Here is a 27744-nt window from a genome sequence, read left to right on the forward strand (position 1 = left end):
TGTCATTCTCTCCTGCCCCGGGCCGGAATGAATCTGCTCAGAATAGCTTGGAGCAGATGCCCTCTCCCTCTTGGTTATTTGCAGCCCAAGGGCAATGGAATCTCATCCAGTCTCACAGGAGGGTTACAGTCTTAAATACAGGGGGGCAGGAGGAGGCGAAAACATAGCATGTGTCAGCTGCTTAGGACATCAAAGCACAATCTAACATCATGAAAAACTACACAAGATCATAGGCAAGAAGGTAGCAGGTAATGCATCAGCTCGATATTGGAATGGTATGAAACAAAGGGAAATTTTCATTGCTATATGTCTGTCGTAGGTATCACAACCCATATGCTAAGTCTCTTCACCAAGATGGAGGAATACAGAGATTGCTTTTTACTGCAATGTGACTGGATATTTAGAAGTGATTAGGTTAGTTTTTCTACACTTTTGGCAATGGACTTTTTCCATTGCTAATCAACCCTTACATGGGACAAAATGATATGGAAGGAGTGACTATGTGGACTAAAGCCAAGTGTTAGGAAAAGTGAAAGTAAAGGGCTGGTGGTCACTTCACTCGTGTTTGAGCAGAGATGATGCCTTTTGTTGATGATGTTGACTTCTGGTGAATCACTGGTGTAGAGACTGATTACTTTCTGTGTCTGTGATGGATTTCCGTTCTTGTCCAAAATTTGACAAATGTTTAAGAATACTTGCATCAGAGGATCTACAACAACTAATAATATACCGTATGTTCTCTAAATACTAATGCAACCAGCCTTTGAAACTTTGCTAAATCATTACTTTGAGCTTTTATTCATGATTCAGTCGAAAGATTACTGAGATAGTGGCATCACGTTTTGCAGAGGATACAGAAACAGGTACAATGGCCTAACCTGATTCTGGGAGTGGCAAACACATGCACATGAGAGGAAGGAATATGGCCGTAACCCATTTTAGCCCGATGCTGCCTATGCGTCGTTTGTCCTTTGGCACCCGGAGGGACATATACGCTGCATTCAGGCTATTGAGATTTCAGGGGATGTGGGAAAAATGTGGGTATGATAGAGCTGAATGAACACATTCTAATGCAAAATGTGGGTCGTTATGCAAACTTAATGCAACTTGTTTCATCTTTTTGTGTGCTTCGGAGGCTGAGATATTTAGGACTTCATAGGCCGGACACCTTATCCCAAAAGGGCTTAGGTATTCAGCAGGCATTTTTTGCAGTGCCTTAGGCTAAAATGGGTTAAATAGAGTTCACAATCACTCCTGAAAATGAGGATGAGAGGAGTGTTTTCTCTCTTGTGAAGATAAAAAATATCTGCACAAACCCTGGGCAACTTCAAGCACCATGTTTTTTTGGAGTGTCCGTCCAACCACCACCACCAAGGCACCTTGGCACAATGTGTTTTTTTTTTTTTTTTTAACAGTAATTCAGCACAACATCTTCACAAAGTAATGACTGTCAAGCCAATGTTTAACACACTGAAGTAATTGTGATGCTGCACAAACTTCCCACTTTTCACCAAACAACACCTCTCAGGATATTACATTTGGTGTACCCCTGAAAATCCAGTACTTTAGGAATTCACATGCCTAAACAAGTGCTTCTTTAATACCTCAGGCAGTTTATGCCTGAGCAGCAACTGGCACGGTGCAGCAGACAAGGATGCAGCATAGCTGAGCTGGGCAGGTCCAGATCACTTTACCCAAATTACACCAGAGGGTGGGGGTGGGAACCGAAATCAATATCAGCTCTCAAGTGCCCTGGCCTGCAGTGAAAGCTAGTCCCTGATAACCATCTCAACAACAGCTGGATGGTAGCTCAGGCATGGGAATTGAGAATGACTTCTTGGCACATTTCAATTGGAAACTCAACCTATGCTATTTATAACGAAAAGATTAGCCATTCTTAAATGGCAACATTCAGTAGGTGGACAAACATCCTCAAACACCACAGGCCCAAATGTCTATACATTACTGTAGTTATATTATATTATATTATATTATATTATATTATATTATATTATATTATATTATATAAAATGCATGTACATACAAAAAAAGTTCTTGGGAGTAAGTGGTTCAGCTACTAAGACAGCACACCTTCAAAGTAGTTCCACAAGAGCACCTGAGCCTGCTTAAAGAAATGTCAAAAATTCCCCCAGTAAGCTGAGTGGACTCCAAGGCATGAACGGCTGTGGGGAGCACAGTCCTATTGGTTCCCTAAGACTCAAGAAAAATCTCAGCAATTTCATTCACAAGTGTCAGCTGCTTCTGTTTGAGCTGTGAACGGCTTTCATGGAAGTCCTACAAGGAAAGCCATAATCCCTGGCAGGGAACCCCCTAGTGACTATAGCTGACAGTTATCAAGATGTTAATGAAGCCAGTATGATGACTGCTGCCCCCCCCCCCCCAACAGACAACCCCCTCCTCACCCTTCTTCCATGTCATGTTAAGTGTATAGAATGAACTCTGCCACAAGCACATCAAGTAGAATCTAATGACACCACAACAAAACCCTGTACAATAGCCATGGACAAGCAAACTGCTGTGATCAAAGTATCAAGATTTCTGAGATATTCATGAACTTGTCAATCCCTTCTTTATCTACTGCTTGGTATGCGCAACTCAATATTAAGCACACACTCAGGCCAGGAGTATCCGCAAGAGAGGATCAGAATGATTTCTCAAATGGAAGAATGATTCCATTTCGGTAACACTTTATTTTAGGGACACATCTATTAGCACTAACACATAAAATATTAATGCATGTGTAAGTAACTTGTAAGGCATGTACTAAGCAAAATAAGACAGTTGTTAAGCATGTATTCACAAATGTCTTGTTCATGCACAATAAGGGATTTATTACCAATATAACCTTAGTAAGGACCTAGTAGACCTAGATTTCTATTTATGTGTAAGCAGTAAGGGCCAGAATACAATGTGTATAAGCTCCTGGTACACTGTGTGAACAAACCCTGAACAGTGTGAAAACAGATGTGGAATAAGGGTCCCTATTCTAAAGTGATGCATTGCTCAGCCCAAATGGCTTAGGGCCCCCGCACTACCTAGGGCCCCCACTCTACGTCCCCCCCCGGGAAGCAAAGTGTAAGAACATTTCAGATTCAACATTAGTCTCAGTAGGTATGAAGATCTCACTTATCCTACTCATGATGTTAATGAGTAATTGGAAGCATTATATAGCAAGGATTGGACGTAAAGTTATCAATGACGGTGGGTGGTGAGATGTCATTTTTTCATACACCAATTAGTTTTAATTGTAAAAACCCTGCAATAAATGCAGAATATAACGATGAGTAATAGTTTGGAAGCGAAACTAAGCTATTCCTTTCTGATAAATAAGTTAATGTTTGAGAAACTTAGCTACAAGAAGTGCAGTGCATGATGGGTACGCCCTTAGTCAGAAATGCAATGCATGGCCAATGCAGCAATGATAATATTTCTGTTGTTACATACATGGCAAATTGTTTGGATAGCAACTAAATTTCACAAGTGAGGGGAGGAGCTAAGGACGTAGGCTCAGAGCTGGGTAGGTTGTCTGTTGGCCTAGATTGCGTACCCATCATGCACTGCACTTCTTGAAGCTAATGTTCTCAAACATTCACTTAATTATCACAAAAGAGTAGTTTAGTTTTGCTTCAAAACTATTATTCTAATGTTCTGCATTTATTTTGGGGTTTTTAACAATTAAAACTCAGTGGTACATGAAAAAAAATTACATCTCACCAAGCCACCGCCATTGACAAGTGTACGTTCAATCCTTGCTATATATGGGCTCTTGTTACCTCCCTCTCATTGATATGAACAAGAGAAAACTAGATGACTCGGCTGGGTAAGTATTAATTATTTGATATACCCTTACACTTTGTAGATCGGGAGGCTAGGTAGTGCAGGCCTGGGTGGTGTTGGGGCCCTAGGACTTTGGTAGTGCAGAGGCCCTGAGCCATCTGGGCTGACCAATGCATCACTTTAGAATAGGGACCCTTATTCTGCATCTGTTTTCACACTGTTCAGGGTTTGTTCACACAGTGTGTCGGGAGCTTATACACATTGTATTCTGCCACTTACTACTTACTAATAAATAGAAATATAGGCTTACTGGTCCTTACTAAGGTTATATTAGTAATACATCCCTAATTGGGCATGAACAAGACATTTGTGAATACATGCTTAACAACTGTCTTATTTTGCTTAGTACATGCCTTACAAGTTACTTACACAGGCATTAATATTGTATGTATTAGTGCTAATAGATGTGTCCCTAAAATAAAGTGTTACCTCCATTTCTATTACCAACCACTTGCTATAATACCCCCAATTCATTCAACATTGAACAGCCTTTTGAATGAGACATATCGCTTTGGATAAGGATGCCAGTAGCCTCTAGGCCTTGGACCAGTTGTCGAGGTGTACCATTGCACACATTCTATATGACTTTGTAAAATCAGGGAAGCTGACAATCGAAATTCTCCTCGCCCCAACAGTCTCTCATTCAACTGTGGGCAATTTTTACACTTAAGGATCATGATGCCTCTGTCTACTTTGATCAATATATTTCACTGTATCTCCTCTTCTGTGCAGTCACTATAAATAGGAGTTTACATGTAGCCTTTTTAAGGTCAAGGGTTTGGGTCTTAGAGGCCGCATTGGGTAGTCTGCAGCATATACGCATGCGCAGGAGAGCTGCATCTCCTGCTCATGCGTAGGGCAGTTCTTCTCCTTGCTAAAAGTACTGCAGTATGAGAGGCTTAACTGTGCATTACAGAGACAAACAATTTCTGCGCACATCAACCATCTCTGTTGATTCAAAAAGACAGAGGAGTAAAAATGTTAAATACCTGTTGGACCAGGCATGTGGGAATCAAATTCACAAACTGCTGAAGTAGTCTGTAGCGGTTAGGCATGTCAAAACTTCAACAAGCATTTGGGTCGCACAAACCAAATCCATGCGCACAACACTACAGCAATGTAACTACTGCAATTACTTGCATTGAAATGTACACAAAATCAGAACCTCAAGTAGAAGCTTGTATAATATATGCTATATTATTAGCATGTTCACTGGATCAATCACTCCATATTTTGGAAAATATGGTCTCATCTCAGCGAACCGCAGAGTAGGGTTTCACATTTGGGGGTGGGGGGAATGGGAACATTGTGTACGCAGTTGGAATTACTTCTCTTAAAAGATGAATAGAGCCTTGTAAGACCAAAACGCAAAGGTGGAAAGGATAAGGTTCCAGTATTTCCCTAAACTTTCCACGTTTTGTAGTTAAAATTAAAAGGCACCAAACAAATAATTCAAGAAAAAAGATCAAAATATGTTCAAAAAGCCAAATAAGACGCCAATAAGCACAAGGTAAGTGCACAGACCACGTTTTTACTTGCTTCACCCCACCACAGCAAAATGCCACACCAAAACGTCAACATGCAATCCAAGGTCAACACTCACCTGCCTACGATAGAAATGGATCCCACTGGTGATGATGTTGATTCTGAATATTTTGAGCACATTCTCTGGAGGCACTGGCCCCTTGGCCATCTCCAAAGATTCGGTCAAGTCCAAAGCATGAGACTCCGAGGGTGGCTGGGGGGCCTTCTCTTTGCCTGAGGCTTTAGGCATCTTCTTCCGTGTGCTGTTGGACGCAAAGCGGGGAATAGGGCAATGCCGGAGCATTGCAAGTGCAAAGCTAGTAGTTCATATCCCACAGATCAACTTGGACGTGCGGTGGTTCAGAGTGCAGAGGCACCAGACCACGTATTCAAAGTAAGGATTGTGAGGGGGTTGTTCTCGGCGACCTCTGTACACCAGTTTCAGGTGGCACTTCTAGATGTTGTTCCGCTCCGAGCGCTCATGGGAAGCCAATCTCCCCAGCCATGGTGGCCCCTTTAAAATATCCGGGAGAGTGATGTCACCACTGCGTCTGCCAGGCTAAACAGCTGCTGCCATGCCTGTGGCAGGGAAGGGTGATGGCGGTAGTCCTCTGTCTGCCCCCCATGCCGCGTCACACATGCATCCAAACAAGAGGAATGTGGATGCATATGTCACACACGCAGCTTCCTCTTCACCGGCGCCATGACCACTCCTCTGGACAACTCAAGGGGTAATGAGCAGCTCGCCTGACTGACCTCCTCAACCACAATCCTTAGAACAGCACAACTCTATACAACTTTGTACAAAGACGATGGTGACTTTTTCTTTTGGGGCCGCAAGGCCATTGCAGTACATTGCCAAATCAACTGTCTGCGCATAGCCAACATCCTGACCGTGCTGATGCATTTCATAAAATATGCAAATCTCTGGCATTTACCTTACCTTTCCCCAGATGTCCACCTTGGGTAGCCATCTTGAGTGGAAACTCATTGCCCTTTACTAGAGTCCAACAAAGAGTCACAACATTCATATAACATAACCTGTGGTCAGATTTCCATGGCATTCCTACCGTGCCTTTCATACATCTAAGAGCAAGCCATGGGTTTATTTAGGGCTAAGCCAATCACCCGAGGGACAGGTGTCAGAATGTATGACAGCACAGCTTCAACCAGGCTCTATGTGTCTGAATTGATGGGCTCTCTTTCTCTTTCCCACCTCATACCCTCCTCCAGCCCTATCCCGTCAGTACATAATGCTTGTATCCCACTCTGAGGTGGTGCGTCTATCTCTTGCGTCCATGAGACAAACATGCTGAGCATGGATCGTCCTAATATAGAGGTACCAAATGCTTGTGAGTGAGCCAAGGAGAGTGAGAGTGTGTGCGAGGGAAAGTCAGAGACTGAGAGACAGACCAACAGAGACACAGAGAGAGAGACACAGACAGAGACACAGAGAGAGACACAGACAGAGACACAGACAGAGAGACAGAGACACAGAGAGAGAGAGAGAGAGAGAGAGAGAGAGAGAGAGAGAGAGAGAGAGAGAGAGAGAGAGAGAGAGAGAGAGAGAGAGAGAGAGAGAAAGAGAGAGAGAGTTCTTTGTACACCTCAGATCATACAATAGTAGTATACCTTCTTTACCAGAATATAGAACATTGTTTTTCATAATTTCATGTAAGACCAAACTAAGCCTAAATGGTGGAAAACTCAACATTGTAGATTAATTCATTGGTAGACTTCCAAAAAGGCTAGTAGTAGTAGTCCTAAAGTTTTATATACGACACCATTCCAGAGGAATATGCAAAATCAGCACAATTTTAGCATTCCATACTCCAATTGCAAACATGGAAGACGGGCTCCTGCAACTTCAAGGCTGAGCATTTGGTTCAACAAGCAAACAGTGTATTTTTATATCTTTTGAAATCACAAATGTCTACACACCGCACTCACATTATTTTCAATCCGTCAAGTCAAAGTAACCGATCTATCCACAGGAAGGTGCCCATCAGCTTTTTCTCTAATCTCTGGACACTTAACTATGTGCTGTACGTGCATGGCTGTGCCTCAGTGTGATAACATGATCAGTCCTGGTTAATTGGAGGGAATGCCAGATATTCTGGGGATTTAACCTAGGGTCCCCTGGAATGTCAGCTGAAGCCTTATGCCTGAAGGAATCAACTCTCTGGCATACCAGGCTGTCTTTTAAAGTGGAGTTGCTTTCTTTAAATAACAATATTTTACCAGTGACTGACTCACTGGTAGGGATGCACCGATACCGATACTGGTATCGGCACCCGATACTGCTCATTATACTCGTACTCGTACTCGTCAAGCACTTGCCGATACCAGGAACGATACTGCTATTACACAAAACAATCTTGTCACGTGGACTTGAAAGCATAATGGAAAAAAGTGCCACCTCATACATTTACTAACATTTAAATCTACATGGAAATGGACAATAAAAATATCACAGGTGGAAAAAAAACAAGGCCATGCATTTATTTTCATTGTATTTTGGTGGTAAAAGGTATCGGTACTCGGTATCGGCATCAAGTACACACATTAATGTACTGGTACTTGTATCGGTTTTCAAAAAAGTGGTATCGGTGCATCCCTACTCAATGGATTACACATTGAGACCAGGATGTTCTGAAGTAGTCAAGTCAAGTCAATTCTGTTTTATTGTCAATTTCTTTACATGCGCAGGTCATACAAAGAATTGAAATTACGTTTCTTACTTTCCCATGCAGACATACAGTAGACATAGACTCTATAATCTAGAGTGATGTTCAGGAACACAGACAAACAAACATTGTAAAGCCATATAAAGCCTCGTAGAACATAAAGAAGTGCAGTCCACTAACAGCATTAGCCGTCTGTGCTATAGAACATCTGATTGTCAAGATGGGAGGGAGGTTAGCCAGGGGGCCGTCTAGTAGCAAATGTGGTTCTCTGTGCGTCCCCAGGTATGTCACATGACATACGTATGACCAGGGGCGTAGCACCAAATTTGGGGCCCTAGGAACAACTTCTTTCATGGTCCCCCCTACTCACAACCCCCCAAACACACACACCCCCCCCCCCCCACCCCCGCGCGCGCGCGCGCGAACGCGCGACTGATATTGTCATCCTCCTTGCCTTCCTCAGAAAACCCCTCTAGGCCTATGCTTTCCTCCCCTTCACTTGAATCATCCTCATTTTCAATCATATGATAGCCTATCACAGAAGGAACAGACATAATGCCCTTATTTTTCACATCACCAGTTGTGAAAAGTCTGCTATCATATTCATAGAGATGACTTTTAATCACTTCATCACTATGGTGTGAGGGGGAAGAGAGAGACTGGTAAATCTCTCTTCACAATGCATTTAGCCTAATATTTCGTGCAATAAGGAGACATGACATTGATATAGAACTGAACTTTCTTCAATATGCATCCCTGAACAGAAACACACGCGCTCGCGCACACATTCATTCACTTGCACTGGCCCGCTGCACGCACCCGCACGTCATTTGTCCGTTAGTTGTTTTTTGGGAGAGCAAGGAATAGAGAATCAGCTGTGATTTACTGGCAGAAGCTTACTATGGAATGTCGCTTAAAATAGGCTGGAACAAAAGTATCGCGGTTTGGATTTGATGCCGTTATTCTCAACCTTCTAAAGTCAGGGCACCCCGAACCTAGTCACATAGAAATCATTATTTATTAGGCTACTGCATAGGCTATAGTTTCAGATTTAAATTGGCCAGTAACTATTTCACAGTAGCCTACCTTAAATAGGGTAATTGTCATGAGCACTCAATGCAGATAGGCTGCTCAGCACGGAGGTAGGTAGGCTACTCTGCCTATCTTTTGTCTTGCGCTTTGCGCAGATTAGAATGGCGTCAGCAGCATTCAAAACGCAGACTGGTGCCCCGTCAAAATCTCGTCATTAATTTACCACACTTCAGCTACAACGGACGTTGTCAGATGGCCAGGGAAAGTAACCAGAGATTTCCTATTGAGAGTGTTGAGACCGCAAAATGAAAGCAGAATGACGGTTCAGGACTGACAGCTCGCACCGCCACCTTGACATTGGCAACTGATGAACGTGACGTTGATTAATATCGTTACGAGGACATAATCAATCTGCAAATGTGATGCACCCGATTGAGAAACTGCTTTTCCTCAACATTAGGATATTAGGCTCACCTTCTCTCAAGTTCGCACAATTTGCATCTGCTGTGACAGGGGGCATCTTCACGTTTGTGACATTTTCTTGATTCATTTTACAAATTAGCTTTATTTGGATATTTGAACCAACATCGACCCTATGTTGGTCTTGTGACTTGTTATGAATATATCAAAGACAAATATGGGTTCAATAGACTATCACAATTATAGCCAAAAAATGATATATATTTTTTTTTTATCTGACTCCGGCTATCACAGTAGGCCATACGGAATGGGAATGAGATAACCAGTTAGCCTACTGTAGGCGGTAATTTTGACATTTGGGCTCACCTTTTCTTGCAAGAAATCAGCAGCAGTTGCTTCGTCTGGTTTCCCCTGTCTCTCTTGCCTTTCTATTCTTTTTGTGAAAGCCTGGTGTTTTAGACATCTTTCATTGCTAACCGGCTGCTGCGTTTAATGCCTATAATGAAGTGAGTGAGTGTTGATTACGCATATTGTGCAATCAAAAGTCCGCGAGAGGGCGGACTAAACCAATGCGTACTGATTATGGGGGTGTTTGATATATATTGTAGCCTATTTGCAGGCTAGGATATCCAATTTAACAGATGTATTTCCAGAGAACATTGGAATTACATAAATTACCAACATGTATTGACATTATTGTAAAAATAATGTTTAAAAAAACAAAACAAGAAGAACATTTTCCATAGGGGCCCCCCCGGTGGGCCCCCCAGGTGGGCTGGGCCCTGAGAATGAGTCGGGGTTTTCCCCCCCTGTTCCACGCCGCTGCGTATGACACATCATTATACACACTACTTAAGGAAACTCGCTCCAGGGAGATAGCTATTCTGCCCACACCTTAATGATGCATATTGTGAAGGGTGAAAATCAGGAAGAGGGAAGGTCAAGGATCTCGGCCCTTTGGACCCACTCAACACCACTTACCCATCAGCCTCAGACTTTACCTGACAGGGGAAAAGCCACGCTCCTCACCTTGTGTTTAAATGCAGGAAAGTGCCATATGACAAAAAAAGACGCTTAAATTCCTTGCCAATCCACAGCCATGAATTGATATAAGTTATCAGCCTTTACCACACAATTAAATCTGGAGAAATTCAGTAATTATGACACCCCCTTTTACTGAACATGCAGCGTGTGTAGCATAAAAACCACTACAGACCACCATTTGATGGATTGCTCTACGGGTTTAACCAACCTTCAGACCACACACACACAGTCTGAAGTTGTTCACAAAGACACTGGGTTCCCCATTGCACTTCTGTGGCTGGGGTGACAACTGAGCTTCTGCCTCAGCCTCTTGCCCATACCTCTCTTCCTAGACTGCCTCAGCCTACTCTGGGCAACTTGGTGCTGCTCCAGGAAGGACCAGCTGTACACTGCTTGGCCTTCGACAGCGTATTGACTCATTTACCCTCTGATGGCCTGCAACCAAGGGCTGTGAGGTCTACATTCAGTGTAACACCTCCGGTGGGCACTGATGCCTCAGCCAGTGGTGTGGAGTTAAAGCCATGTTACAAAAGTGTTCGTGAAACAGATTACATCGACTGGCCTTTGATGCAGCTTCAAATAAAGTTATTGGGTGTAGAATGGATGACACCTTTTAAGGAAATAAGCTACATATTGCAAGCAACGAGTTATTCAACTAGTTTTATGTTTTACATAAAGCTACATCTCCATTAAGTGCTCTGTTATTTCCTAACAGTGACATACACACCCACACACACAAATGAGAGCTGTCCCATCCATCCCCCAAAAGGATGCTGTGCCCTCACACACTTATCTAAACACCACACAAAGCTCTGAACACAACTCATTTGCAAGTATAACCAGAGAGACAGTTTAACATTTCAAGAGGCAATAAATCTTTTATACTGGGGTCGCTTAGGGAGGAAATATTCCTAAATAGGGTTTCTGTTTAGCCTGAACATCACTGTGTCAACAGATAACCGGTGGCTGTTATTCAGTTGGTGCATCCCACTAGCATTGGAAAGTTGGGCAGTCAAAAATGCCTTCGTGGGGCGAGACTTAAAAATGCACAGCTCTGGCTCCATCTAATAATTGCCTTTTAATACTAGCACACCAACACACATGCTCATATGCAGACATCAATGCCAAACACTGTAGAACAGACAGGGTGTGCCAGTCTAATCCATAGTTGTCTACAGCAGAGCTGCCCAGCACAGTCCTCTGGCGAGGAGGGACAGATGCGATGGGCAGTGAGGAATTTCCCTGAATTCTAAATATACCCCACATGCATGGCAGACCAAAGGTAGACTGAGTGGATGTCCATGACATCTGCGCCAAGCAGATCTGCCGTCGAGACCCTTTGCTATCCAGGGTTTCTATTCAATACTTGCCATTTTGTGGTTTGGGAGTTTAAGGCTCCAATCCTTACCACATAACTGTAGGAAATTAATCCATGCCAAATTTCTGCATAGTGATGTACCACCAGTTCGAGTGGGGAAGTTAAAGGAATAAGAGGACAGGAGAAAGGCTAGAAGAAGACTAGAGTCTGTTCTAGGACAAGACATCTCACCAGGCCAGCAGTGACCCCTAGTGGACATATGCAAAAGGGCTTTATGAGGAACAAAACATATATCTCTCATCAGCAATGGTTTTAAACCACTCTCCCCCCTTAAGACACATTAAGCTTATTTCTAAGCTCAAGGATAGTTTGACCAAGAATTTAAATTGAAAGACAACGTTTGACATACATTGCAACAATAACTTATTTTGTAATCAGTTAGTGTTCATTCGTATGAATTGGGTGGAATCACTACTCTATATGCCGACGATAATTCTTTGGCTGCCATGAATTTGAAAGCCTACAACCTGTAGGTGGCCACACCCTTACTAGTTGCCACCAGAAAGCTCAGGGGAAACCAAGTGAATCAGAAACATCACTCTGCTACATTATGGATGACACATATTTAACAGTGTAACTTATTTTGCACTAATATAGTTCCCATCCGAGACATAATCATAGCAATAGTTGTCATAAAAATTAAATGGACCACAATTTACTTTTAACATTTACAGCCATGTTTGGGACAATTTAAACAATTTCAAAATGAAGTTAATAGACGTTTCAGGATCTATAAGCTACCTGGAATAAGCTCTAGCTCGGGGCATTTTCCTCCGTTTCTCACTCCATCACCTCTTTGTGACACGTCCAGGGTTGCATAGCAACAGCTGGAAAGTAGAGGTTTCTTCTCAAAGTGCTGGTGTCTGAGGGAGAGTCTGAGAGGGGCTGCCTGTGTGTAGGGAGGCAGAGGGGAGGAGAGGAGAGGAGGGTTGCATGACCCACCCATCACTCCCACACAGCGGGGGAAGCGTCTCTCCGCTGGTGATCAGCCATAGTTGTGCTCCTGCCTCGTCAGTGCTAAGGCAAAAAAAACAACACACCTGCCACGTATACACACAGCAGTGAGCTTTTCACTCTCGAAGCACATGCTGGGTGAAAGAGCTTCCAACAGAGCCCAAGAAGAGGAGGGGGTTACGCACGAGTGGGAGGACGTGTGTAGAGTGTGGCAGAAACAGAAGCAAGTATGGGAGTAGGTAGGTACACGATCAAACAATTACTTATGACACTGTGTTAAGCCATGTTTTTGTTTCCATCTCCAACTGTGGTGACTGGCTTTGCTCAGGAAACATTACTGTTCCCAAGTTGGTTCTGCTCGAACGTGCAAACACATGCACACAGATGAACACGTCGCACATATTCAGAAACACACGTGCACACACACACAAACATGCACACATGCACGCACATGCACACAGATGTACTTGTGGATGTGACTTTCAAAAATATGCCATATTCAGAGGGAAGCACTAAGGGACTGCAACGGGAGCAAAAATGGCACTGGCATGGGCAGTCGAAGGTCCAAACAATAAATACCATTTTATATTCAATATTACACAATGAAGTTGAAAAACAAGCAATTTTTGCCAGGTTTTAAATAAGCCCAGTGGTTGAGCAGCATGTTGACAGAACCAAACTTTGCTGTTGAGCTGCAAATCCACTCATCAGGCCGCCCGCTGCTCAAGCGGATTGCCATCCTCTTCCCCCACAGCCACTGAATCATCCCTGACAGGCCTGCAGGCCCAGCCCCCTAATGGAGTCCGTCACTAGTGAGCCATCAGCCGCAGCCTCATTAGCATTCATTTAAAGGGTCTGCCATTTCCATCAGCTTATTTAACCATGGACAACACTCTGGGATGCACACATCAAATTGCCTTTGGCATCTTTACTTTCAGAATAAACAATTGCTAAGTGGATATATTAAGTCAAATATAAGTGTGTATCTAGTCACAGTAGTTGTGGGTAATTGTGAGGTGAAGCGTGTAAATACTAAAGCGTATCCATACTAAAAGTGCAAGAATGCAAGAGACATTCTAGAATGGTCCATTTTGGGAACTTTGAATTCCAGGAACAGCCGGCAAAGCTTTGAGTGCCTGGCTGACCTCAGCAGACCAACAGACACATGCACAGCTGTTTCCCAAACACTGTGTGCCAGAAATCTGAACCCATCATCTGCCAAAGTCAAAAACAGCACAAAAACAAAGTCTAACCAGATATGCCTCACAGGTTAATCACACTTTTTAGCTGTAAATAGGGAAAATATACAGTAAATTAACAGTAACTACAGTAAGTACACAGTAAATTAACCATAAGCAGTGAATTAACGAATTCTTTCAGAAGCTTCGCGTTCTAGCCCCAAAGGTTCAAGCCAAGCAGCTCGTGCCGCAGCATCCAGCTGGGCCAGGGAGTTGGCCGTGGCAGAAGACTGAGCCTTGAAGTTGGGCCTCGGGGTTGCTGAGGACCAGCGGCACTGCAGAAAGGGCATTTTTAATTAAGCCATGATGAAAGATTCATCCACCAGCCTGTGAAGTGATATTATATGAGTATCGGCGCAGGATGCTGCGGAGCCTGGTGTGCCCCCTCTGCCCACGCTCTCTGGCCTCACCTGGGAAGTCATGGTAGGGGCACACATGGCCAAGCAGAGAACGTCAGCAGAAGAATGCACCAAAGAAAACATTTGCGAGCAGTAAACAGCAAAACAAAAGGTGCCAAGCTTTGCCAATTGGCACAAGAGCCTTAAAGATGCCCTGTGTAGAATGGTGGCCAGAGTAGGTATTGAAACTATGTTGCTCATTGAAACTGTGCTGCATATTGCTAAATATGATCTTTTCATGAATATTTACTTAGTAATAAAGTAATATTTACTAGTGTGACCAAAGTACAGTCAATTTTGCAGCTAAAAAGGCCCATTCCTGGGAATTCAAAATGGCGGTATTCATTCATGTATGAAAAGTGTCATTTTCACAGTCATAACGAATACTTTGAATTGGATGGTGGTGGTAAGTACTCGTGATAAAATGTACCATTTGTGAATGGGCAGCATGTATTCTGGAAATAGTCTACTTAAAATATTACACAGTGCACCTTTAAAGATATACTAAAAGAGTAAGTTGAGAAATGAAGTTCTGGCTCCAAAGCAAAGACAGCACAGCCCCTCCTGCACTGTGGGATGACAATTTGCCTGCCGCTGCTGGAGGTCTAACTCAAAATGGTAGGAATGAGAATCAGACTCTGTTCTCGCTAAAATACTACATGTTATCGCTGCCTTCTCTCTAATACTACATGTTATCGCTGCCTTTAAGCCACTTAGCACTTAAACAACTCTGATCTGTGCGGGCGGCTCATTCTAGAGCTAATGAGAGAGCGCTGCTTATCAGCAGGTGAGCTCTTGAAACAGTAGAAGAGTGACAAAGGGCAGACGCTCGAGCAAGGAAAAGCAGACAGGTGTCTCCTCTGCAGTGCCTGGCTGCCACGGTGAGCAGAAGACGAGGGAGTGAGCAAAGGACTGTGTATTTGATTAGTGCTAATGACCATTCCCTGATCAACTAGAGGGGGGGTAGATTGCTGACCTCTCTGCTTCCACATCACTTCCTCATCTCACCCACCGTGTAGAAATCAAACAGAGCCATGTCTTCCTGTAGGCTTGTGGAGCATGGTGCTTCCTTCTCTTCAGAGCATCAGTGGGTGACGAGAGGCAGTGATTGTCCACAGAATGCTCACAGCATGCTATTCTCATCCTCATTATGGACTTGCAGAGACAAGCGCTGCGCGAAGCTCAAAAGCATGTAATGACCAACACTATGGACAAGTTGACATTTAGGTGCAGCCATAAGTAAGGAGAGAAAAAAGTCCCTTGTCACAGTGTGAGAGTCGTTAGCATCTCCTTCCATAAAACACATCTTGTTATTAAGCCCAGGCAGAAACTATCCATTCTACACATAAATAAATGCATCTCTATCAAAGACGGGATATGCAGCTCTTTCTGTTTCCATATGGCCCTTACTGCAAAGCTCCCCTTATACTACATTTCCTCTCTTTTAGTTGGGTATTTTAATCCTTACCAAAGTCAATAGCATTTTTTTTGCTCGTACTGAGCTGGGAAAAACTGCTTTCAGTTTCTGTGAACCTTCATCATGAAATACGAAGTGTTGGTCTTGACAGTTTTGCGTCACAGCTTAGACATACGTACTAGATGTCATTTATCCCACTCATGTACTTGGTTAATTATGAATAAAATTGTGAAATTATGGGCCAGCACCCTTAAAAGTCATCAAGAAACCAGAGTGAAGCCTGCTACCCATCATACTTAATACTGTACCAACATTATGAAACATCTCTTCAACAAACATCTTGGTTAAAATTGTGAATCTGGACTACTAGGGCTTAAAAAACTGTTGGAGATTAAGTTATTGGGCATAAAAAACTGTCTGAGATTAAGTTATTTGAATTCTGCAAGACACTGAATAGCACCTCAGACATGTACGTACATCAGGCCACTATTCAGCCTGGGGGCAGGTTGCATGCTGCCTCCCAGCCACAGGTGTGTAGCAGCTTGTTGTGCCTATAAAAAGCTCCTGCAGAGCATCAGTCCAGGCATCCTGTGGCCGGAAGGGCCTTGGCATTGATGTGTCTGTCGGCACATTGTCTGGAACCACTCCAGGTCCAAAATGGGTCTGACCAATATGGCCAACACACACGTAGTGCACACACTAACAATGTATGCACCCTATAGTCTCCATGTTTTTATTTCCTACAGGAAAGGAAGCGATATGCCACGTGCAGCGGTCACATGTAACCGTGCGCTAGGCGTGTCAGGGCGGCCGGCCGTGGAGCCCCACCAGAGGTGCACTGCTGAACACCGCCACATTTGTTCCCGTGTTCAAAGCAGCTAAATGTGTCTCCCTATTGTTTGCCAGATTATGTCTGTTAAAGGGCATAGCCCTGCTTACACACACATTCACTCACACTGCATACATACACACACACATCCACGCATACACACGCATACGCACGCATGCGCACGCATGCGCACACACACACACAGTAAGGTCAGCTCCAATGGCATCCGTAAGCCATAACACATGTCTGAGGGGGTGCTCTTTGTCAGGATGTAGTGAGGTCAAAGAAAGAAAATATGTTTTGTCTACGCTGCAGCATTCCTACTAACAAGAGGTATGGCCCCTTGGATGATTCACGCGTGTTTACTACGGGAGTTATACCTCTTTTGAAGTGCTGTATCATTATTTTTTTGTGAATAAATACCTGCCATTCTCCAAGGGGTTGTTGTTAGTAACATCAATGCTGCTTCTGTGTTTATAGACTGTTCATTACAGATGTAGAACAAGCTCATGTTATGTTTAGAGTTAAGTTTCTCAGTCTTGATTTCTTGCATTGAATCCAACTCCACTGATTTCACTTTCACGTCAATCTCATTTAATATTAAAATGGCTTGCTTGTTGAATCAGCAAACACTGAAATGGTTCAAATTAAGTGGTGTTGTCTGTCTAGAGTTAAGTCATGGATTTCTTGAGCTGCTTCCTACTACTGTTTCCTTTGCTATGACACCATTGCACAGCTCTGGGTTGGGTTGGTGGCAGAGCTTTTCATTCAGGCAACAGTTAAAGAAGAAGCAATGGCAGAACTTACACAGGGACAAACCAAATGAATGATGTCAATTATTGCGATATCATCCCAGTATTAATAATTAAATGTCCATTAAAACGAGCCTATTGCTGAACACGTCATAGGGAGGACCGGACAAGACAGAAAATTACATCTTTAAAGGATAAAAATAAAATGTAGCAATATAGGAAATCAATGAATTTGGAAATTAAATTGGCACATTATGAATCTTAATCTGAGAAATTCATGCCTTAACACTTGATTATTGTAATCAGAAAATGGGTTGCCACACTAAAAGACAAGCCTGTGGTTGGGACGGTTTGCCACAGGTATTTCACCAGCAGCATGTTGAAAGGTGAGAGCTCTGGTCTGGTAGTTTAAAGTAAGTCAGTAAGTTAAAGTCAATACAACTAATAGACAGCTAACTGCTTCATAATATGATGATTAAAACTCATTTTCAAAGACCCAAAGACAGATTTCAATTCCTTTACCCAGACACCTCGGTGAGAAAAGTTTTCTGGAAGCAGTTTCAAAGAGTTTTTCCAGAAGTTAGTGACCCAGTTAGTCACCCACATAAACCACGCCAAACAGGGTCAACTTCATCTCGTATGACTTTGTTGCTAGGATGTGAACACACAGAGACTTTCCTTTCAGTCAGGTTGCAGAGTCCATAAATGAGAGTGGATGAGGTCACAGAGTCAAGCCTTGCAGACAGAGGACCGAAAAAGCTCTTTTTCAGGTTTTCATTCACCATCCAGGTAAGCATTTGAGCAGACTGGACTTCCCAGATACACCTTGCCTCATCCATTCTGTTCACTGCTCACATATCCTCGCAAGGGCAGTTATTTTTAATCATTTTAATTCCCAGAGCAACAGCCCAAAATACAACAGACAACAATTAGGACTCTGCACAGCAAGGTACAAATACAACACCTCCCTGTTATATGGCTTGCATGTGTGTGGTCCAAAGCCTTGACTGTTTCACACAGCTGGAGAGGACTGTACAGTAACATTCACTAGTTCTATTGACACATTTAAGCATTTTTCTCAGTACCTGTCTATAATTATTACGACTGAAAAAAACTGTAACTATATACAATAATAGCTAGGCCAGAGGAACAAATGTCTTGGCAAAATGTGTATCACTGTTTTCTCACGACACTCATGAGTGTCTGTGGGCGTTATGAGAAAACACAAATTCTGAGTGTCAGACAAATTATGAAGCCATAACTACTACATCTGAAACAAACATCAATGTGACACATTAACATCCTCAAATTAACTATACCACATTAACCACACACAGCTCAGAAAACCATTACCAACGGCCCCAATCAGAAGACAATCATGGTGGACCAAAAGATAATGACAGCCATTAAGGGCATAAGCAAACTTAAGACCAGAGAAAACCCACAAGTGATTCACCCAAGCATCACCCTTGCTTTGATCTGGCAAAGCCCCTCTCGCCACACACTCACCAGCAGTAGAGCCACTTTCTTCATGGTCCGGTTCCCCATAGTTGGTAGAATGTGTGTGAGTGTGTATGTGCGCGTCGGTGTGTGGAGGACAGTCACACTTGGACTTCAGCCGGTCCTCAAGTCTGAACGGGCGGGCTCTGCTGAGAGAGGAGACACTGCCAGCTCTAATGCTGAGTGTGTGGCGCGCTAAGGATGGAAATGATTTTGCTCTCGCATCCTCCCTCCCTTCCTCTCACTCACTCACCCCTCTCCCTCTCTCTGTTCGTGCTCCGCTCGGTTGCCAGTCTTACTCACAAAAGCAGACCTCAAATACTATGTACACACACACACACACACACACACACACACACACACACACACACACACACACACGCAGTGACAGTCACACACGTACACACATGTTAATGGCAGATGGGTACACACGCACATAAAGCAGCACACACATGTTCACAAGAAAGGAAGGGAAGCCACATGCCTCAGCAAAAGCGTCACATTCCACACCTGCCATTACAGTGGCCACACGAGGACAATTTGAAAAAGAGACAGGGCCCCCCTGTCACACAGAAGTGGTGTGTGTGTGTGTGTGTGCCAACCTGTATGGTTACGCACTGCACACACACAAACACACCATCAGCAGGCCCTCTACTGGGTAAATGTACATCTGTTGCACCTCTATCATCATGATTGCAATAAAATCACTCCTCCCCTCCCTCCCCCTTCCCTGTCTATCTCTCTCTCCTATGGCTCCTATGGGTCCTGTGATTCGCGGCATGCAGAGACATCCCACTTTGGTTTCGAGGTCATCATGTAAAACATGTATTTGTCACTTTCCATCGTTAATTATCTTCCTCGTGGCCGTGTTGAGAATAACTCCGAGGAAGGACACAAGTCCAATAGGAATCTGAGGAGCTAAGTTGAGAGGAGCCGAGGCAGACGATGCCGTCCTTCACAAAGTCAACACTGAGAACTAAACATACCGTAAACAGCATATTTGCCACTACCCGCACTGTAATCACCTTCTAATCTTCAGCAGCACCTTCTATAGAAACTTCATTAGAGTTTATTGCACAAACATTTCGACAGTGAAACACCCCCCTCTACCACCAGCTGCTTAGAATTCAACACCTTCATGGTCTGATTCACATACAGCTGGGTCCCTCTGGTATAGAGCGGGAGTGACGTGGATCAAATGTGCCAGCAGCATTTGTCTGAAATGTCAGGCACCGGTCGCAGCCTACAGTCTAGCTTGCCATCCAGGGACGTGTTAGTCAGCGACTGACCCACTCAATCACACAAGCAGTCAGTATCGCTGCCTTGACCTCTCTGAGGCTGAGTTTCAAGGAGTTCTGTTCAAATCTATATCTGGAAATCTAATTACTCTGTTATAACAGACGGCAGTCATTCAGGTGATGCCTATTGAGCTTCATGGAGTCACCAGGATGTGCACTGTAGACCATGCCATAGAGGTGAAACAATCTCTAAACAAATGCAATTTTTTCAATCTCATGTTTGGTCTCAATTCAGGATTTTCAATGTTTGTGTTGGTGACAAACTGGCCTCAGTTCTGAAACCAACCGATTATTTTGACCCACTGATTGGCCTTAAACCGACCGATTAAGGCCAACTTCTGATAACAAACAGTTTTACTTGCTCCTTTTGAAAATCAGACAGTCATCACATGCAAGGCTTCATAGTGGTGCGTCACCTCGCCTGGCTTTGTTTCCCAATTGACATAAACAATGCAGAGCCATGAGCGAATCACAAAAGCCTGTCTGTGTTGTGTCACATCGAAAGAAGGCGTTGCCCACATGGGTTTATGTCGACCCATTTTTGTAAAAACATGTCTAGTAATTTTGTTCTGCTTGTTTTAAAAACAAGCAACGCCTGGTGGCCCAAAACCTAGCTTAGCCTAGCTATCAGCTGGTTGCTACTCTCAGATACACACAGAGCACACAGCCAGTTTACATACAGCCTGCCCACTTTAGTCGACCCATGCCTGCAGTTCACCTAGGGGTCGCTGTCGAGAGAGCACAACCCTGAATGGAGCCTGCACGCCCCCGTCGGCGCCCCTATAGTACAGTACCACCCGGGGAAGTGGTGAGTCTACGGTATAACCAGAGAGAGTAGAGAGAGAGAGAGGTTCCATTGGCCCATTGTTTCCGGGTTCTATTATTGCAAGGGGGAGGGGGTGGAAATCCCACTTTAGGCAGACCTAAGGACTGTTCTATTCAATGCTAGGAGTATTATGACACTTCCCTTTAGGCAGACCGGAACCTGGTCATGTTAGGTGCCCATAGCAACCTATTACATTGCCATATCTCTATATACTTAAAGAATCTCTGGTATAACCTTTAGAATCTCTCTGCAGAACAGGAGGGGGGACCCAAGCAGAGACGGATATCCACGAGAAACCCGGAAAACCCTCTCGTTTGTCCACAAGCCACCTTGCTAGCTTGCAAAGCAACAGAAAAAGGTTTTTTTTTTAAACAGGACCAACGCGTAACGCATTCAATAACAATGGGGAACACAGCAGTATTAATGAAATAACGATGAGAGGACATCTTTAAAGTTTCCAGATCGTGTGGGACAGTAGGCTGTTAAACAGTAGCACTATGGCTGCACTGGCGATGACCTGTATCTGTACCTGTTGTACCATGAGGATAAGTGCTAACGTATTCCCAGCAGTGCTACAAAAACACAGACTACTCAGAAACAAATCCAAGTTTCATTTGAAAGTGTGCCAGTGAATGTTTTTCCTTACTGAAATCTGAATAGTGAGCTCACTTTTGAGAGAGATATCGTATTCCTTGTTGTGTCACTGTGCCATTAGCTCAGTGTAAGCAATCTTATTATTTCATGAATTGAGATAAATAGTGTTATCCTAGTACCCTTCCAAACACATATCTGTGAGTGCGGCATTTGGGCTGGTTCATCAGGGCCACAGCACTTTCCCCTTTGCCTTGTGGATGTTAAAATTTACCAAATCAGAAAGGACAAAATTCAGTGGCATGAATGACTTTGCATGAAGCTGCCATGAAGCCTAATATAGTGGAAACCGCTGCCTTGTCAGTCTGGTCATACTGTACACCTCTTGTGATACTAACAACACCGTAGCACATGAGGATAGAAGGAGGTAAAGATGGATTGTAGCAATCTCTCCCCAACAGAGATTCTGGTATGAAAGACCCCTTAGCTCCATTGTTGGTCTGAGAAAAGGATCAGTACACAGATGACAGAATTGAACGTCCAGTGTATAAATGTTCAAGTTTTCACCATCAAAAGACCTATTGGCCATAAACCTGTCATTTTTCATGAATAATCATCACCACTGCCAATTTCAAGTGCACTGCTTTACATTTTATATCAGGTGTCCAGTCTCCATGTCCACCTGCCATCTTGAGTTAATCTAGTCATGGACATAACACAGTTCAAACTTTCCCATTTTCTGCTTGTATGACATGATCAACTCACAAATAGGTATCGTCACAGTCACTTCTCTAACTTATACAATAGACATTTCACAATCTGAAATTAAAACATGCTCTAATTCATGTGGCTGCCAAATGTAGGACAATAGGTGTGATTATGGTGGTAGCTGGAATCATCAATGAATAAACCATCAAAGTGCCCTTTGATTGCCCTGAACACCCATAATGATGGGAGTATCAATTTTCTGCCAGCAGAGGGAGCAGTGAAACAATAAAGGGGGTGTAACAGCATTTGGTAAGAGTAAACCAGTTCTTACCATTTTGTAGATTGAGGCTGAATTCTGGTGTGGTCTTCCTGATGAGGCATCCATGTTGTCATTTGACTCGGATAAGCAGTTCTTTAAGGAGGGAGAGTGGAGGCGTTCCTCCCCTTCCTCTTCCTCCTCCCCCTCCTCTCTCTCACTCTCCTCTGAGTTTTCAAACTCATCACTGTCCTGGTCCATCTCCTCATCTCCGTACTCCTCTCTCTCATCCTCCCTTCCTCCATCCTCCTCCCGTTCTGTCCTTTCCTCCTGTGCTCTGTGCTGCCCAGCTTGCCGTTGTGCGGTGCTACTGCCACTGTTGTTGTTCTGCTCCTCCTCCTCCTCCTCCTCCTCCTCTTCATCCTGGTCCTGCTGCTGCCGCCTGCCCTGCTCCGGAGCCCAGGAGGCGGCCTCATCTCCTCGGTTCACCTCCCCGCACGGCCCGCGAGGCGCACCCTCTCCACCACCCCGACTACTGCCCACCTCTCCCGAGGGCCACGTTTCCTCTTCCTCTTCTTCCTCCTCTTCCTCTTCCTCACCCTCCTCGTCCTCCTCATCCTCACCCTCATCTTCTTCGTCTCCTTCTTGGGCCGGCCGGGCCGCTGCTCTTGACGACTGCTGCTGTTCGTCCTCCAGCACGCGGTTCATATTCTCCTCCTCCTCCTCCGCCTCCTGTCCTGGCTGGTGGGCGGAAGCCGCCCCCGAGGCCGCCGCCACAGCTGTGCGGGCCGAGGAGCCGTTACCTCGACCGGCCGGCCCTTGCCCTTGCCGTGGCCGCGGCCCCCCTCTCCGCCTGCTGCCCCCCGACAGCAGATCCTGGTTCATTTCCAAAAGCCAGCTTGCTACCTCCTGCACCTTCACTAGGCTGTCTGAGGAGGGGAAGGGCTTGGCATTCTGAAACACAAAGGAAACAAAACAAATACATCTATGAGCATGAGAAGACACAAGACTATGCATGCATTACATCAATAATGGCCTTTATGAATGCTTCAAAGCATCTTTTATGATGAACCCACCATGATTAAAAAACAATCAGAGCACACTTCATTTATCAGGAACCCCTTACAAATAGTAACTTTGTGTGCATATGTCAGGACCAAGGTGATATTCATTGTGGCAACATTTAGAACTAGAAGCACTCAGAGAGTGCTAACCTCCGCCAAGGCCATGGGATCACTGACGTCATAACATTTACACGGTATGGAATCCTATGCCTATAATATCTTACAGTGATGTTTGTTTTTTTCCAAGTCTTTCTGCCTTGCTTTTGTGGAGTTAGAAACTGGAATGTCAAAATTCGCCCTATCCCGCAATGGTGAACAATCTTTAAAAAAAATCCTGGATCCGGATCATGATCACCACAGAAATGTAACCACTTGTTCCTTTTGTCATTTCCAAGAACTCCACAAAATGTAATCAAAATCTGTTCATAACTTTTTTGAATTATCCTGCTGACAGACAGACAGACAGACAGACAGACAGACAGACAGACAGACAGACAAACAAAAAAACAGACAGACAAACAAACCAATGCGATTGAAAACAACCTCCTAGGCGGAGATAATCAAAAGCAATTTCTCCTCTGTATCCATTTCTGTAATGACAGCTTTTGGCCATAGGGGGGCACATGAGTTCAAGTAGTGGCTAGGGCACAAGGTTATGGAGTGCATTGGCTAGTGAATCTGAATCCCCTGCACCTATCTGCTGCAGAACTCTATTGTCTGGGTAGGAGACACCCCACTGAAGTCTAGCAGTAGTATGTAGTCTATAGCCAGCACTCATCAAGCACCAGCATTGCTCAATCATTGATGATGAAATCAGTTTTACCACATACTAACTTCTTTTTGCTGGTAAATAACAGCAAACGTAATGTTAAATAATTGGTCTAAAATAATCTCATGCCAGGCACTGAGAGCAATCTGGGCCTCCAAAGGTGATTGGTACCAGAGTAGCATTCAGGCAATTGCAAAGGAAGAGACGCCACATCAGCAGTGGGGAAATATGAACAGAATATCAAACAGTCTAAGTGGATATTTGGGCAGGTGCCACGATTTGTGTGTGTGTGTGTGTGTGTGTGTGTGTGTGTGTGTGTGTGTGTGTGTGTGTGTGTGTGTGTGTGTGTGTGTGTGTGTGTGTGTGTGTGTGTGTGTGTGTGTGTGTGTGTGTATGCGAAGATGTTTACTTGGGAATTTGCTCCTGTGACCGCAGCCCATACAAACTGTGCTATGCCATTGTAATGCAGTCAGAGCATGAAATTCCCATGAAAAAGTTCACCATCAACATATTGTCAACATTTTTCTGTCACTTAATTTATCACAAAGACATTTCCTAATGTCTTACTAACTGGCCAATATTGTGGGTCTGCATTCATCTGAATGTACTGTATCAGTCTGTGGTGGAGCCCTGTGTGTAAGTACTGTAGTACTACAGCCACTAATAGCCACAGCTCATCTCCTCTGAGAGCAGGCCACCAGCTGCCACTGGCAGGTGAGATGGAGTCCTACACGCCAGCAGTTCTGCACTCACGGCTGATTTGTAGGAAAGCTTTGAGTTACATAAGGTCAAACTAATCACAAGGTTCTGTCTAAGGTGACTTATCAAACACACTTGGTCACAGCAGTTTCACACAACTTGACAGGACCTACACACCTTTGTTATTAATGCCTGGTGTTTTGGCGGCTATTGAGCAGTTAAAGAATTTCTTGTAGCAATGTGTGGCTATTAACCCATTGATGCCTGATGTTGCTTTGCGCAACATTGGCCCTGGTGTCTGGAGCTGAATTACGCAACATTCATGCTCATGAGATTTGAGACAACTTTATTAAAATCTTTGTTTGTTTGAGATGAATGAACACATTCTAATGAAAGATGAGGGTCTTGGCGTTTAAATGTAACTTAGTGCATATTTTTATGTGCTTCAGAAGCTGAGATATTTAGATTTTTATAGGCTGAGGGCAGCTTTTCTTTAAAAGGGCTCAGGCATTCAGCACCCTTTTTTGTGCCTTAGGCGTCAATGGGTTAAGACAGGGACAGTACCCATTAAACAATCAAATCTTTCTTAAAGATCTACTTCCACTGAAAACCAGTTGTACTCACTCCTTTTGAAATACGGATGCTCACCCCTAGTTACAGTACACATGCTGTGCTTCCAATCGGTGCATCACCTCCACTGTGTTTCCCATTCACAGAAATAATACAGACCAAGGAGCCAATCAGGAAAAGCCTGTCCTATTGACGTCACAAGGAAAAGGTATTGCCCCCACGGAAGATGTAACGCTGCATTTCAGGTTAATTTCATGTTGAGTGATTTTTTCCCACAACTTTTCACGCACGCACACACACCTTCATTTTAACCAGATGAGAGTGCTTCTCACACAGTAACCCTCAGTAATCTTAGCTTTGACACCTTTGCTTTAGCTTTGATTGCCTGCTGCACACAACCCATATTTGATCTTTTTCACAGAAATGTCTCTTATCAAAAATGAATGTACTTGCAATGAAAACACTCTAGCTATATTTACACACAATTCTGGTACATATAACTACCTCAACTCAAGCCTCAACTGTGATTTAACCTCTCAAATTTCAAAATTGAATTAATTAATCTGACTAACCGTTACGTCTAATGTGTAGCTAAACTACTGGTGTGGGGAGAAGGGGGTTGTAGGGTAGCATGTGTTTATCACAGATCTGTAACCACATCAAGGTATGTAAATACATGAAATGAATTGATTTGGCATGCTCTATTCTGATTGGTATCAGAATCATGAGTAAGTCTGCGATAAACTTATCTATTAATATTTCTGTGTCTGTGACTATTCCGAAAAGCGAAAAGAGAGACTCTAGTCACACTGCATTGTATCCAATAATATGTTCCACATCAAGGCTACACAAGCATTGCATTTTGTTATTCAAAATAACACCCTTACATACCATACACTAAGAGTTAAACAGCATCATTGCACTGTACCAATATCATTCATTTTGACTTGAGGTAAATGATTGCTGTCTGTACCAATGACACTAATCATGCTTGCCAACCACCCATCACAAACATCAATGAAAAGCACCTCAAAAATGTTTATCTGAAGTACTATTTGGGGAAGAAGGAAGATTGATAAAGATGAATATGGCTCTCTGAGTGAGGGAATAATCATGTATGATTATGATTTATGATGATTTTGCTTTTCTCAAAGAGCTTCTGAAAGACAGAAAAGTACACAGATTGAATAGAAGTATTCAAGCAGTAAACACAGAATACCCTTAACAATTGGGATTGCCATATGCCATCTGTTCTCTGGCAGTGATGATAACCTAGATAGCACTACTCATTTGAACATGCCATGCTTTTAATGTGTGAACAGACCATCTCCCTGCACAAAGCTACCTACTACAATGCAGCCACCATCAACAGACAGAAGTAGAACCACAATGCATGACAAGAGGTAAAATAGGGAACAGACAGTATCGCTCAGCGTCCTGTTCAGCATCAGTTTTATTTCTGTGAGGGATGGCACACCTGTCAGAATGAGGGACAGGCAGAGAAAATGCCAGTGCAAGTCATTTCCTGTATCTGAGCCCCACTTCCATTACGAGAGGGCGAGGCCATAAAACATCACACTTTTTCTAGTTGAGCTCTGGCACTTGTCCAGCCACGCATGGACGGAGACCGAGCGGAAGACAGAGGGGATGAGGCATACTGCAATACAGGGAAAGAGAAAGAGAATGAGAGAATGAGAGCATGAGAGCATGAGAGAATGAGAGAATGAAGAGTGCACTCCGGGGTGAATCTAGTCTAGATAGTGGAGTGAAGTGCAGCGTGTCATTGTTGTACTTATTACCACGCTCTATACCTCTATGGCAGGTCATTTATCTGTATCTAAGGCCAACAGGAATGCAAGGCAAGGCTTTCTCTCCCTCCGGCTGAGCCCTCCTGTTACTCATCCTCGTTTTTTTATTTTACAAACTTGAACA

The 27744-nt window shown here is 43.7% G+C and overlaps 1 protein-coding gene across 1 annotated transcript in view; it reads right to left on the reverse strand.

Annotated features, from left to right (window-relative positions):
- fbxw7 (F-box and WD repeat domain containing 7) overlaps window positions 1-27744 on the reverse strand; it is an 86726-nt gene that overhangs the window by 50590 nt on the left and 8392 nt on the right. Inside the window, exon 2 of the mRNA XM_063218406.1 lies at window positions 22786-23664. Coding sequence (XP_063074476.1) covers window positions 22786-23664 — 879 coding nt within the window. The remainder of the gene's footprint in view (window positions 1-22785; window positions 23665-27744) is intronic.

The sequence above is a fragment of the Engraulis encrasicolus genome, chromosome 16, assembly GCF_034702125.1.
Source record: "Engraulis encrasicolus isolate BLACKSEA-1 chromosome 16, IST_EnEncr_1.0, whole genome shotgun sequence".
Classification (NCBI taxonomy): Eukaryota; Metazoa; Chordata; class Actinopteri; order Clupeiformes; family Engraulidae; genus Engraulis; species Engraulis encrasicolus.